The 15,945-nt window shown below is 37.6% G+C and overlaps 1 protein-coding gene across 1 annotated transcript; it reads right to left on the bottom strand.

Annotated features, from left to right (window-relative positions):
* Positions 1 to 9,935: 9,935 nt before the first annotated feature.
* LOC123308142 lies at positions 9,936 to 13,034 on the bottom strand. Its single transcript, XM_044890692.1, has 2 exons — positions 11,626 to 13,034; positions 9,936 to 11,347 (listed from the first exon to the last, which is right to left on the bottom strand). The coding sequence occupies exons 1-2, from the start codon at positions 11,719 to 11,721 to the stop codon at positions 10,703 to 10,705; spliced, it is 741 nt and encodes a 246-aa protein (XP_044746627.1). The 5' UTR covers positions 11,722 to 13,034; the 3' UTR covers positions 9,936 to 10,702.
* Positions 13,035 to 15,945: the final 2,911 nt, after the last annotated feature.

The following is a 15,945-nucleotide window of genomic DNA, read 5'->3' as shown; positions in this document are numbered from 1 at the left end:
TGGGATGTTTTGGGATGTTTCGAAAATGTTGGCATGAGGATGTTTCTTTGAAACGTAATATGCACTTCCCAAAGAGGTCTCCAAAGGCTATTGGAAATCTTTGTTTGTTCTGATCTGTGCCAGCTGTGGCATTTCTTCGTCTACCTACAAAGAGGTACTGTCGAGTTGAAAATAATGTAAACGTGTGGATATCTTTTCTAGACGTCGCATAGTTTGCCTTGAGAGGTTCATTCCAAATAAACAATATACAATTCACCTATTTCATTTTGCCGCCATTTCCACTTTCTTCGTAGTTTGGACTGTGGACTGTTCGGAGTTGAAAGTTGATTGGTGATTTGTATAATATTAACTACTTCTGTGTTGGTTTTGATTGTTAATTTAGGATCGATCTCTTCATAGTAACCAAATACAATTAATAAGTAAGTATTACATGAATTAAATGTATAGTATAATGTCCAGAAACATACATATAACCTCAAAAGAATCCACGCTGCTTGGTTAATATTATTTGTGTCAAAGATTATAGAGTTAACTCTATAATCTTTGATTTGTGTATTTGGGACTAGGTATAAGAGATCATTGTATTTTGGTTGGAATAATCGAATGGTATATGGAAGGTTATTAGAATTATTCAAGAAATGACTTTATAAAGTTTAAAGCCATATCATCGAGGATTTCAACATATTTCGATAATCTATCTCTGCCGTTGATAATTCCCAAAATATTTTGTAAGATTTCTCTTCCGACGATGATAATAATCATTCATCACTTGTGAATCACAAAATAATTCAAATTGTCCCAGAAAAGTTCTTGTTTTTGAAAACTCCTTTAAATTGTTCCATCTTTGAATACCAGTACAAATAATTAAATAAATAAAATCGTTTCGCAAATCAACCTGTTCAGGAGCTATATAAAATAACTCAAATATTCCAGATCCTTTCATGCAGCTATTTTCTCTGTTATTTTAATTGGAAAAAATCATCTTAACCTTCATATATTTTGTGAATTAATTGTTTGAGTTGTGTTTTTATTTTGTAGAAGTGATCCATAAAAAATTCCAAATCACTAGGAAAGTATTCGAACTCCATGCCAAAGATTGGTTTAGGCATATTAGGCAGAGGAGGAGGGACGATAAAATGAAGGGAAAATAAATTTTTCATAAATTTTTTTCATTTTCCCTTTCGGTACATCCAATATTATAATCAGTTTGTTTTCTATTATTTCTGTTTTTTTCATGTTAAATGTGATATTTCTTTTTGGTTATTTATGTTTGTTTTATTGAATGTGATATATTTTTTTGTTTATTCTCCCTTTCTGTAGTATAATATTAATCAATTGTTTTTTGTTGTTCAATTTTTTATGTGAAATGTGATTTCTTTTCCTTTTGTACCTGTTGGAGTATCATTAAAATATTTTTATTCTTATATAGTATTTCATTTAAAAACTTTGTAGTTCATTTAAAATAGAATGTGGTATCCTCAAACATTCAAATGAAAGAAAAAAAGCCTCACAAAAGAATTTCATATAAAGTCTTACAAACAGCGATTTCGTGTGCGCAAAGCGCTTTAGAAATGTTCTATTGTGTACATGAAAAGGCTATCAAAAAAACTTCTGAGTAGTTCTTTTTGTGACATCCCAGGGACATCCATATAATAGCCGCCTGCGGCGGACATTGGCTGTTCTATAAAAGTTCTATTCATGTATAAACAGAACATCGCAGTGGATGTTCAATGTCTCGAAATCTCTTACTTTTAACATCTCTGAGATGTTTTTGTGCTCGCTGGGTAGTGTGAAAAGAGATATAATGTTGGCTAATGGGAACAATCACAAGACCAGTGGGTGATGGGCAGAAATGCAAATAAATATTTATTTATTTTAGAATCAACATTTAAATTTAGTATTATAGCAACGTTACTTCAATCGAATGGCAACGTTATATTCTCGTAGAATTTCAATTCCGAAAACATTGTCCTCTACGTTACTGTAACACTAGAACGAAACGTATTTCCTAACGACATTTTGCCGGTTTCTCAACGTAGCATTACTAGAAGAACTCAACGTTACTTCCACGTATCTGTGTTTATTGTGCACAACTTCAATCTATGACGCAAAAATGCTTCAAGCGAATAGTTAGATGGATAAATATCTTATTCGTAGAGACCGCCACTCGAAGACGGCTTATCTCGGAAAAAATGAGTCATTGGCATGGAGGTAAAGGAAGGGAAGGCAGCATATTCAATATTTCCCTTGTAACAAAAGAGTCACACAGTTTCTGCCATATTATTATTATTATATTAGCCTTTCGGGAACTGCGATCATGTAAAACTTTTGTTCTCTACCCTACTCATTCGTAGGAACCCAAGGAGGTCACTGATGGTGTTGATGAAACTGATAACATCCTTATGGGTACCACTCACGAGGCGTTTTCTCCGGGACTATCAGGTAGAGCATCGATGCCGTAGAGGATCCCATCTGGCGATATGATGCTAGGTCGGCCACACACGGTGACTAGGAACCTTATTCGAGTGTAGCATCAATGAATATCCCTCGGTCGCCCGAGTACGAGAAATCCCCAAATGTTGGGGATGACGATAGTAGGGGCTGGTCGGTCATACACGGGGACTTATGGTGGGTATTGCTCGATAGTCCCTACTGTATAGTCCCGAGAAAACGCCTCGTGAGTGGTACCCATTAGGGGCCTTAGCCGTTACTTTGTGAGTATTCAGGACAGGTTTCCCCATATGAGTGGTTTTTAGGTCCGCCAGCTGTGGACACTTGCTTACCATGTGTTCAGCTGTTTCTGCTTCTGATCCACGGAGCCTACAAATCTCATGTGCTGACTTACCCATACGGTGCAAATGATATTTGTACCGACAGTGCCCTGTCAGCAGTCCCACCATCGCCCGAAGCTCAGCTCGTGACAGCTTTAGCAGCTTTCTGGTGTAAGTCGGTGAAATTATCACGAATTTCTTTGACTGAATAAGTCCAGGAGTTTTTCTCCAGAGGGTTAATCTGTTGTTCAACTCCCATTGTTGGACCGCTGCCTTGTATTGGTATTTTCCAAGCCCACAGAAAGGCTCAGGTCCAGCAGGTATTAACCTCGATTCTCTTTTTGCAAGTTCATCGGCTTTCTCGGTGTCCCTTTCTGATTTTGATCCATCATAGAAAACTACGTGGATGACTTTTGGTCCAAACGATTCACGAAACTTACTGCCCTGGGACGGTCAGCTATAACCGTTTCAGAGGTCGTTTCGAAATCGAAAATGATTGGCATAACATTCAATGGTTTCGCCAAGAGGTTTGAGTCCAGTTGACTCAATATCCTCATATATCCAACCCAGTTTCTGGGTAGTAGATTCCCGTTAAGGGATATTCTTATTGCTTCTAGCAGGCTACAATTCCTCACATATAAGTGTAGGGTAGGCATATCAAGTACGGCCTCAAGCGCTGCTGTAGGAGCTGTGTGCATAGCTCCCGTAACACCAACACAGGCCAGCCTTTGCAGTTTCTGCAGCCTGCTGCTTATGGCGACCTCTTCGGTTTTCTCCACCATGCTAAAGACGCATAGGTGACAATAGGGCGTACCACCGCTGTGAATAGCCAGTGGCGGATTTACCATAGAGGCTGAGTAGGCTGCAGCCTAGGGCGGCAGCAAATTTGGGGACAATTTTGTTTGCACTAATTATAGAAACTGAAATACTTGGATTTCGTAGATATTCTAATATCTATCTACATCTGATTTTCCCTAAATATAAAAAAAACTGAACAAGTATGGCATCATCACTATTTTACTGTTTCCCTCTTATTTCGGCCGCATTGGACTCTATACTGAAACTTCGTGTGGGTAAAAAATTTTGATAAAACCAGATTATGAATCGTTGAGATCTGTTTCTTCGGTTCCTACGAAAACACAATTCAAGAAATTGTTGTCCAGAAGTTCGTATCTATGACTCTATGTACAGGGTTGGCAAAATTCGTTGTCTACTGAGGGGATCTCGAGAACTATAGCAACTAGAAGAAAACGGATGACACATTCTCGAGCTCTTTTATTTTATTAATAATCCAAATCTGAAAACAGAACCGGCCTATCATTTCTAGATTTTGAGTTATAAACAAAAAATTGGGATTTTGAGGATTTCGAAAAGTTCTCATAACTTTTTTGTGTTTGAAGTTACAGATCTGAGTTTTAACTTAACCTTCTCAGTCACTTTTATACGTAGATTCCACTGACAGAATCTTTTTTTCCAATTCAAAAATAACAAATTCAATGAAGGTTTGCATTTAAAAAAACGAAAGTTCGCCTAATGTTTCGAAATTAAAAAATATTTGGTGCTCATCAGTGGATTCTACGTAAAAAAGTGACTAAGAAGAGACCTTCTTTGTTAGGAATTGATCAATATCTTTCATTATGAAATATGGATATGGAAAAAAGGTTCTTGCGGAACACTGTTTAGGGGTGGCTATTTTCTAGTAAGTCCATGACTAAATTTTATTTCATTCAGAAATAAACGTTCTATTTTTTTGTGAAATCTCAACTTAATCGTTGCGTTGTAAAAATGATCTGGGAACTCGGGAACTGACACATCGGTTCCTTAGGTCACAATAATTATGAGTAGTTTTTAGGACCACAGTGTACAAATCTCAAAGCTACATTTTCACTGACACAAAAATTGTTCTTAATATTTTGAACTGAATAGTTATGGTAAAGGCGGCAAAATTTGAATAGCCTACTGGCGGCAAATATGTAAATCCGCCACTGTGTATAGCCACACTACCATTTTCGGTTTCATGTCCCAAGTCTTCCCAAAGAGTCTTTTGTAAGCCCACATGGCCACCGTGGCTCTGGAAAGAGTCTTATCTATGTGTTTTCTCCAGTTGAGTTGGCTGTCCAGGATGACACCTAGATATTTGCACTCGCTGGAGAACTTCAGAGACTGGCCACTCAGGACCAGCGCTCTGAAGTCGAGTTTCCTTTTTCTTGTAAACGGAATCAGTTTTATCTTCGAGGTATTGACAGTTAGCCCCTCCTCCTCGCACAACTTTTCGATAATCCTGAGAGCGGTTTGCATTAGGCTGCTCAGTGGGCGTTCATGCTTGTCTCTCACAATCACCACTCTGTCGTCGGCGTATGCCTGGACTTTAAAGCTACCTGCCGTTAGCCTCTCCAGAAGACCGTCCATGATCAGACTCCGCAGCAGAGGTGGTTCTTCCTTTTGAGGGTATCCCCTGCACGTCAGCACGGTCACTTTAGTTTCCCCCAGGTATAGGCTGTTACGGTTCGCTCTTTCAACATAGCTGATATCCACTTAACAGTGGAGGGTTCTATCCCTTTCCGTTTAGCTGCATTGCATATGGAAACATGTAGGGTATTATCAAACGCCCCCGAATGTCTCCAAACATTGCGAGCTGAATCTCCTTTGCCCCAAGGGTACCCTCCACCTCTTTGAGAAGATGACCCTTGCTTCACTTCACGATTCTGTAACCCCTTGCATAGTTGACCTTGAAGTGTTCATAAATTCAACACCATTTTGAAGCATGGCCGGAAAGATATACCATCCATGCCAGCTGATTTGAAGGGCTGAAAGCTCCTTATCGCCCATTCAAATCTATCTGGTGTGAATAGTCTGGCAGCTTTCTGACGATCCCACCTGGTGGGGTTGTGTATCTCCCCAGTCGGGATCTCATCTCTAGTGCTAATCTGCTTGGAGCCAGGAAAATGAGCCTCCAGTAGAGCTCCCACCCAGTCAACCAGTTTCAGTCACAGGGAAGTTGTTGGGAATTAACACTGTGGAAATGCGACTTCACAATGTTGATTTAAAAGAAGGCCACCAGTATTTACTGGAGAGTGCTTAATGTCCGCAACATCGCATATCGCGGGTAATTACCCAGTACATCACATAGTAGGTGTAAAAAAAGCACCATAGACGGCAACATTGCGACTTCTCATTTTGAAGGTTTTTGGAACGATTATTTTGACAGAATAAACTACCAAAGTGTATCCTCTATTGAAGTTATATTCATGTTCAATTTGATAATTACCATCGTGGCAATCAATTTGCACTCTATATTCGAGGCGTTCCGGAGCAAAAGTGACCCAAGCTATAATTTTTCTGAAATTGAATTAACAGTAAGAACTGCCAAAAAATGAATCAAAATTTTATATACTCGTAACCTCAATTTCAGAAAAATTGTAGCTTGGGCCTCTTCAGCTCTGAACGCCTCCTTTGTACCCTGTGTTTACTCTTACCTACATATATTTCGCATTCTGCTCTCATTCTCAAAAAGGAAATGGAACAACTATAAATTACTGATATCTTTTTATTCATGATTAATATGTTTCATACAAATCCAAATAAAGAACATATATCTTGTTATAAATCTTCATTCCACTTCAGGAACGGCATGGTCCAGCTAAAGAAGAAAAAATCAGAGCTGTATTGATAGTAATAAATTGAGTGTCATGAAAAATCTAACAATAGTAAAAGGTGATTTTTTCCAGCACAGTATCTAAAATAATAATTTGAAGTTCTCTCAATGATTCAAATCAATTCCAAGTTTGATTTTGAGGGTTGTGAATGTTATTTATGACATTCACCTAAATTCATATGAGGTATGTTGAAAGTTGAACGTTACAAAGGTGCAAAAATGGGGAGGATAAGAGGGCCAAGAAGTGATCATGATATAGTCATTATTTCAATAGGTTATATAACTACTCACCTTTTACTGCACGTTAATTAATCAATCAACGTCAAGTTACACTTAACTAAAACGAAATTCAATAATAGAACAGCTCGGTTAAAAAAATTATTCTCAAAATTCATTCATAAAGATTTTGTTTGTTCATTCTCTCAACACAACGCAGTCACAGCACGAAACACGAATAGTCACACCACGTTTTGCATAGCGGGATTTAGGTTATGAGTTAACCTCGAGACCATGATAAATAGAACATTTCAGACAGTTACTGAAAGTTTTTCTTAGAGAAGTCGCTGGGTAGAGTTCATCGAAATTTATTCACAACACCTCATTTCATGTTCTTAAAATATCACAGATTCAATATTTCAAAAACATCAACAGAGAGAAGTCGCATAGTAGTAGCTATGTTCACTTCATCGGAACATCTCGATATGATGTTACATGCAACCACTAGGGATCTAAAGTTGAGGAATTCGCAAACTTAACAATATGCGGACGTTAATGTCCACAATGTGAAATCTTAAGTACATCCATGAAAATTCTCAAAGAAGTTCTTCAATGCGATATTTTTGGGTACTCCCTGCGACTTACTGTTACATTTCTGGTTGACTGGGCAGGCTCAGGTTCATTCGTGAAGCCCCCACATGGCTTCTTTATTTGACCAATTGGGTTGGAGTGATCCCTAGAAAGTACTTTTTGAAGTCTGGCTGATAGGGCTGTCTTATTTATTCCCTCGCAGAAACTTCTCCAGGACTGCCTTTTGGCTTCCCTATCCTCCTTGTTGTAATTAGTCAGGGCAAGTCGATAGGCATTCCAGCAGCAGCATTCTCGCTTAGCCCTGTTGAAGGCTGTTCTAGCCGTTCTCCTGAGGTTTTCAAGTTGATTATTCCACCAGGGAACGTCACTGGAGATCGTTTTCTTTCTGACTGGACAGCTGTTTTCGAATCCTCTCTTCAGACATGACGTGTGAATTGAGCAGAGGCATTTTCTAAATCCTCATTTGAGCTGATGCTGTATTTCAGGCCTTCCAGTTCAGACTTTAGATGGGCTACATATAGTCCCAAAGTCCCAAAACAGTCTTCCTGGGTATCCTGTATTCAACATCGGGTGAAGCCCCAGATAGAAATTTTAGTCTTCAAGACGTCTTTGGTTGGTTATGTTCGGACGTATGGTGACCAACTTAGTGACGTATGTGAGACCTTATGGTGACGTTAATAATATATCACAGACTTCTGAAGACGAATGTGGAAGACGATTATTCGGTACTTTTTACATCTTGCGTACATTTTTCTTACGTACTGAGGACGTTAGTATTCTTCTGAAAATTTTAGAATTTCATGGATAGCAATGAAACAAAAAACAACATAATGTGAAGCAACATTGATTGTTATATTTTTTTACTCTTCCCAGCGAGCACAAACATCCCTGGGATGTTTTGGGATGTTTCGAAAATGTTGGCATGAGGATGTTTCTTTGAAACGTAATATGCACTTCCCAAAGAGGTCTCCAAAGGCTATTGGAAATCTTTGTTTGTTCTGATCTGTGCCAGCTGTGGCATTTCTTCGTCTACCTACAAAGAGGTACTGTCGAGTTGAAAATAATGTAAACGTGTGGATATCTTCTCTAGACGTCGCATAGTTTGCCTTGAGAGGTTCATTCCAAATAAACAATATACAATTCACCTATTTCATTTTGCCGCCATTTCCACTTTCTTCGTAGTTTGGACTGTGGACTGTTCGGAGTTGAAAGTTGATTGGTGATTTGTATAATATTAACTACTTCTGTGTTGGTTTTGATTGTTAATTTAGGATCGATCTCTTCATAGTAACCAAATACAATTAATAAGTAAGTATTACATGAATTAAATGTATAGTATAATGTCCAGAAACATACATATAACCTCAAAAGAATCCACGCTGCTTGGTTAATATTATTTGTGTCAAAGATTATAGAGTTAACTCTATAATCTTTGATTTGTGTATTTGGGACTAGGTATAAGAGATCATTGTATTTTGGTTGGAATAATCGAATGGTATATGGAAGGTTATTAGAATTATTCAAGAAATGACTTTATAAAGTTTAAAGCCATATCATCGAGGATTTCAACATATTTCGATAATCTATCTCTGCCGTTGATAATTCCCAAAATATTTTGTAAGATTTCTCTTCCGACGATGATAATAATCATTCATCACTTGTGAATCACAAAATAATTCAAATTGTCCCAGAAAAGTTCTTGTTTTTGAAAACTCCTTTAAATTGTTCCATCTTTGAATACCAGTACAAATAATTAAATAAATAAAATCGTTTCGCAAATCAACCTGTTCAGGAGCTATATAAAATAACTCAAATATTCCAGATCCTTTCATGCAGCTATTTTCTCTGTTATTTTAATTGGAAAAAATCATCTTAACCTTCATATATTTTGTGAATTAATTGTTTGAGTTGTGTTTTTATTTTGTAGAAGTGATCCATAAAAAATTCCAAATCACTAGGAAAGTATTCGAACTCCATGCCAAAGATTGGTTTAGGCATATTAGGCAGAGGAGGAGGGACGATAAAATGAAGAGAAAATAAATTTTTCATAAATTTTTTTCATTTTCCCTTTCGGTACATCCAATATTATAATCAGTTTGTTTTCTATTATTTCTGTTTTTTTCATGTTAAATGTGATATTTCTTTTTGGTTATTTATGTTTGTTTTATTGAATGTGATATATTTTTTTGTTTATTCTCCCTTTCTGTAGTATAATATTAATCAATTGTTTTTTGTTGTTCAATTTTTTATGTGAAATGTGATTTCTTTTCCTTTTGTACCTGTTGGAGTATCATTAAAATATTTTTATTCTTATATAGTATTTCATTTAAAAACTTTGTAGTTCATTTAAAATAGAATGTGGTATCCTCAAACATTCAAATGAAAGAAAAAAAGCCTCACAAAAGAATTTCATATAAAGTCTTACAAACAGCGATTTCGTGTGCGCAAAGCGCTTTAGAAATGTTCTATTGTGTACATGAAAAGGCTATCAAAAAAACTTCTGAGTAGTTCTTTTTGTGACATCCCAGGGACATCCATATAATAGCCGCCTGCGGCGGACATTGGCTGTTCTATAAAAGTTCTATTCATGTATAAACAGAACATCGCAGTGGATGTTCAATGTCTCGAAATCTCTTACTTTTAACATCTCTGAGATGTTTTTGTGCTCGCTGGGTTCCCATCCCTCCTGGTCTTGTGTTCGTGCACATCAGCCAACATTATTTGAATCCTAGGTACAAGACACCCACAAACATCTATGACGACGGCGGGATTCGAACCCGCTACCTCCGGCATCCTAGCCTAGTTCATAGACCTAATAATACATGAACAGGCCTTCACGTAATTTTCCCGTTCACCGCATCGAGGAATACCCACGAGAGAGAGGGAGGGTGGTAGAAAAGAGAGATAACAGCAGTCCCTGGTAGTAAACATCAAGCTGGTAGCTGGTAGAAAAGAAATCAACATTGCCGCTTCAACCAAGTTATCGAGTAAACTCGGGAATTCTACCGGTCCACTGATCCTCCATGTTGCATGGACAAACACAATTGCATAACATCAACGTATCATACATATTGCAACGTTCCGTGTTACATAGCAAAGTTCCGTACACGATCTATTCGTTATCTGTCCAACGAAAGCTCTATGTCCGCCTTTCGCTATGTATATTGTAACGAAACTGCAATATTACATGTTCGGTACACAAATAGGTACTTTGTACCTTACATGCTATGTGCAAAGGATGATAGCTCTGGTACAGAACATCTGCTACCAATTTGAAATATAACCTCAATAAATACAAGGACATCCAAAATTCAATGGATCGCCATATTTGATGAAATTGTACTTATTTGGGGCAAAAACTGTACCAAAACGATAATTTATTGTTACACCTGATTGATTGTCAGTATTCACACTTGAGACTTTTTTTAGTAACCTATGTCTACGATCCGTGGTTGTCTCCCGCTCCGACCTAAAATTCCTTCTCATTCCAGGCTCGAACCTGCTTACTTACAATTTTGTCAAAAAATGTTGATAGTTTATTTTTGGTATTCAGATTCATCAAAACTAGCTTGAGAAGTTCTCGGACATAAACTTCTATTAACAAATCTTCTCTTCCAAATCTTTGTTTCAAACTATCCACTGCTTTAACATAGTGACCTTTAGAAGCAGGGTAACTTTCCACAATTTGTCTAGCTCGAGAGCCTGGTGTGGTAGCTTGAACTAAATATTGTAGTTTATCCTCCTCCTCTATATCAGAATCTTCATCAATTCTGCTGAATTGATTCCAAAATCCAAGCCAATCTTTCGTTTCACCACCAAACTGTCTGAATTGAAGTTTGGGAATCTTCAATTTGCTTCTGGATTCTGATTTCTTGGAGACACTGCCTTGACATATTAACTTATCGAAACTACATTTTATCTTGTGATATTGAGAACTCATCGTATTCATCAATTCCACTTCTGCATTCATATTCGCTTCTTCTCCTGCATCCAACATTAGATCAATCATGAGTTGATTCAGTTCAGATACTTGAAGCATTATTTCATCCAAGACTTTGATGCTACTCTGTATTTCTAGGATATCGCATTTTTCTTTGGAGAAATCTTCTTTCAACTTATCATAGATCAAAAGGATAAGTAATTTTTGTACTCACTGGATATATTCTTTATATAGAATTATTATAGAAATATTATATAATTATTATATAGAATATTTATATTCTTTATATAGAATTTTATTGATATTATAAAATTAATCTTCTAGAACTCCTGATGATGCCTGGATGGCGAAACTAGTAGAGTAGATTTTAAATAAAGAATATATCCAGTGAGTACAAAAATCACTTATCCTTTTATAATGTTCCTGGATAAAGGCTACATTTGTAATCAAATCTTATCATAGATCCTCATAAAAGCTGTTCTTTGTAGAGCTAAGGCTTTCTTGGTTTTTTCCATACCTGTAATAGAGGGTCCTGTCACGGTCGCCATATGTTAGAAGTGATGTTTCCTCAGTGTGTAGTTCCCTAGCTATCAGATATGGGTGTACCTTTTTGAATTGAGGGCCAAATCTACTTATTATATCAACAACTTTTATTTCAATAAATGTATTTGACAACTATGACAAGTTCTACTCAAAAAACATTAGACATCCTGACAACTCGACGATCAACATATATTCGAAAAACAAAGTAGGAGGATTCTTAATTCCAACAACTACGGTTCAAATTGATTTTCGTTTGTATATTGAGACAATTCACATTGTTTGAGATTTCGTTCTCAATGAAAATGTTCTCCAAGAAATCCAGTCTGGTGAAGTTTTTTGTATTCGTCTGCAATAGGATTTTTGAGTTCTTTTCGGGTCTGAAGGAGTGCTTGTTGAATGACAGGTGGTGACCAAAAACAGACTTGTCCACGTTCCTTAGATGTTCCTGTATTCTCGTTCTGAGGGGTCTGCATGTTCTTCCGATATAAGAGGCGTCACAATCCTTGCAATTAAGTTTGTATACTCCCCTTTTTTCCAGTGTGCAAGTTTTTTCTTTGTTATTAATTAAAATCTGCCCAAGAGTGTTAATGGGTGTTGTTGATACTTCTATATTGGAAAAATGTTGTTTCAGGGTTTTTATCGATTTTTCAACCAGTTTTTTGTCCAAGTGGGGGATTGAAAAGTATTTTTTATCTCAGTCTTCGGGAATTCTCGGGTATGCACGTTCTGTGGTTTGTTTTGCCCGTTTTTTCTTTATTAATGAATCGACCATATTAGGTTCAAATCCGTTGTTAACAGCTATTTGTTTTATGCTATTTAGTTCCTATTTGTAGTTTTTCGGGGGTAACGGGATTGAAAGTAGTCTGTTTGTCTAAGAGTGGAAAGCTGACAATTTTTGATGTCAAGAATGGTTAGAGGCAGCGTGTTATCCGTTTGTGTGGGCTTGCAGTAAACATCTAAAACAAATCCAACATCATCCTTCATAACTGTGACATCTAAAAAATGTATTTGTTTGTTCTCTTCTAATTCAATGGTGAACTCAATATTAGGGTGGAATTTGTTTATGTCCATTAAAAGGTTTTGAGGTGTTCTTTGTCCATTCCTTAGAATTACGAAAATGTCGTCTACATATTTTCTCCAAAGTAGTATTATTATTATGTATAATCCATTTATAAAATTGGGTTTATCCCGTTAATAAATAAATAAATAAATTTCGAATACCATCTTGAGACTACTTGAATATATACATATGTTTGAACCTTATACCTAGTTAATATTTAAATCATGCGCATATCAATATATTACATTTTGGTCGCCTGGCTTGTCGTCGGCCTGGACCAATTGGTTCGCAGGCTTCTTTCCTGGCCTTTTCTGACGCCATCCCCCCTTTATGAGGAACTTCATCCTCTTCCTGGCAGCCCCAGAGAGTCTATGTACTTTGACCGCCAACTTCTCGAGGCCTTTAACGACCACCTCGTCACTGCTCCTCAGCAGCATTTCTTCGGCCAAGGGGCTAGAACTTACGCCCTACTCCCTAGGCTGGTTGAGGCTTTCTTCTTCCTCTATCTTTGGCACATTAGGGCTAGTGCCAGGCCCTCCTCCTTCTTTTTTTACTAGGTCCATAGTTGGTCCCACGAGTAGCTAGGGCAATATAGTCGCCAGTGGCAGAGCCCCTGGAAGGCATGTTCATATCAAAAATCTGAAGCCCTCTCTTGAAGAGGGGGTGTATAAAATATAAATACAATCATAATGAATCATAGGTGATTCAAGAAACGTCAGCATAAAGCCTCCCATTGTACTTTGAATTTTGAAAATGAACACTTCTTTGAATGGTTGCATAATTAATTTTTTATGGAATATATATTTTATCACTCAAAAATAACCCTAAACTTTGGATAAATGTGGTGGACGAAGAAAAAATTTGAATGGGGACAGTCAACGTGTCAAAAATTCATCCATCGAATATATTGTCCTTTCCAGTAAAATTTCCTTTACTTTTTCACCAAATTTTTTGATGCTCAAATTCCTCTCATTCTGAGGAAGTTTATTGTACAATTTTAGGCATGTGATTTATAGGCTGTTGTAGCTTCTTCAATCTCAGGTATGAAAGGGCGAAGTTTTGTTTGGTAAGGATAGCGTATGGAAGCTGGAGTAAGTTCTAAATTTGTCCTTTTCCTGATGTGCCTATTTCACACAAGAAATAAAGAAGGATGAGGTGACGGTGAGTATTCTCTCCCTCGCAAAGACAGGCCTGCAACTTTCTGTTTGCTTCATACCACATAAAGTTCTTATTCCTTTTTTCAGTTTGAGGAGTACTCTCTCGATTCCACTACTTTGTTCCCACATAATGATGCCATAGAGCATGTGACGTGGCAGATTTTTGCTCCACCACAAAAGGAAATTTCTTCACCGATACTTTCATAATAGGACCTGACAATCGAAATATTTTGGAGGAAAACCGTTATAATATCATAGAGGGGCTTTACCGATTGATATTATGTCATTGTTTTCCACCGACTAGTCCCATATTTGTAGCGGAAACCGTATATGTCTTTCAGCATTCATATATTTCATATAATTCTTTTCGTTCAACCGTACTTTTTCTGAGTCGAAGAAGGTTTTTCAATTTGTTTTTTTTCCTTCTCTTCAATTGTTTCTGTCTCATTCCGAGCCGGCTGATTGACCGAACAATTTGAGTGTATCCAATGGAGAGATGAGTTACCCATAGTGGTGCAAGTTTTCCGATGAGAGGGGTACTTCTTCAACGCCCCGTGCTGAAGAGCGAATTAATTGAGATCGAGGTGCAAGGAGGGTGTATAAGGTGTTTTACCGTTCAGGACAGTTAGATATACGAAGAGTTTGAAAGTTTAAGGCAAGTCAAGTAGCATTTTTATTCCTTACGTAGTGCGTACCTGAGAGAATATCTTCGCTATTTTCCACGTTCTTTATTCCGTTGGACTGGCTGAAAATATACCTACCTACCGTTTAAACTTGATCTAATTATTGTAGGCTGTGTAGAGTGCCGGCTTCCGTGACCGTTCGACCGCCGTTGGGTCCCCGGAGGACTCTGGGTTCCTACCGTATTTTTCTGGAGAGACCGTATTTCATCAGTCGCCCCACGCCGACCAGGCCGCCGGTTGACATCAACATTTGTTATTACTTGTACATTTCTGTATATAATTTAAGCCAGTAGGAATAAAGAACTGAACGTTTATTTTGTTGCCAGTTATTTTTTCCAGTGAGAATTTGTTCCCTAAATCAGTTACAGCTAGATATTCGTCAGAAGAGGTAGGTTCTCTTTTTGAACGATTAAAAACCGTCAGAGGGCAGAGACCAAGAAGACGCTACTACCCTAGTTTTCACTGCTACCCTTTTCCACTGATCATTTAAGTCTACCCGGGCTCTGTAATTCTTTGGAGATTCTGTGAGGGACGTGGGGTTTGACTGATTGCTCCACTGGCGCCCGAGCAAAGGTAAGTAGCGTCAAGGGTGAGAAAATAAAAGCCCATCACAAGCATTCGGATATGGAAGGCGGAATAGTAAATTAACTTGGCGGCTTCCACATTCGCAATCTGTTTCATACTCTTTATCAGGTATATGGCAGTCGACAATCTCCCACATTTTTAGGGTCACCGAGAGAAAGAGAAAGAGAGAGATAGATAGAGAGAGAGAGACAGGGTGCACTGCAATTTGACCTGTACCAGCCTCCGTAACGATTTCCGACGACAGAGGGAAAGCCAGGCTTTCAAAATTTAACCGTATTTTCCTGGAGTGACCTTATTCAATTGACCGTATTTTATCAACCACCCCACGCCGACCAGTCCGCCAGTTGGCATCCAAATTTATTTTTACCTGTATATTTTTCTGCATATAATTTAATTTAGGCGAAATAAAGAACTGATCTTGCAAATAGATTCAATAACTTTTTTGTGAAGGCTCCTGAAGTTAAATGTAGAGCTTCAACGACTAATAGGTCCACATCTAATGACAAGTCAATATTTCTGATGCCATATGTTGTAGGGGAGTTTTTCAGCTTGATGAATTCTAATTTAAGATCAAAGCGTTCTGCAGGTTTTGATGATATTTCCGGATTCGTGATAAGAAAGTGTTTGGGTTAAATCTCCGAACCTTCTACATATGTCATAAACTTGTCATTTGAAAACGGATGCATTCCTCAGGGACGGATCTAAACTTTTTGTCGCCCGGGGCAAAAGTGAATTGTATTGCTG

The sequence above is a fragment of the Coccinella septempunctata genome, chromosome 2 (genome assembly GCF_907165205.1).
Source record: "Coccinella septempunctata chromosome 2, icCocSept1.1, whole genome shotgun sequence".
Taxonomy (NCBI): Eukaryota; Metazoa; Arthropoda; class Insecta; order Coleoptera; family Coccinellidae; genus Coccinella; species Coccinella septempunctata.
This window is presented reverse-complemented; position numbering and strand designations above follow the sequence as displayed.

Coding starts and splice junctions, on each gene's coding strand:
- LOC123308142 (XM_044890692.1), bottom strand. CDS start 11,721: ATGGCGACCGTGACAGGACCCTCTATTACAGGTATGGAAAAAACCAAG. Junction 11,348..11,625: donor TTATGAGGATCTATGATAAG/ATTTGATTACAA, acceptor ATCTATGATAAG/TTGAAAGAAGATTTCTCCAA.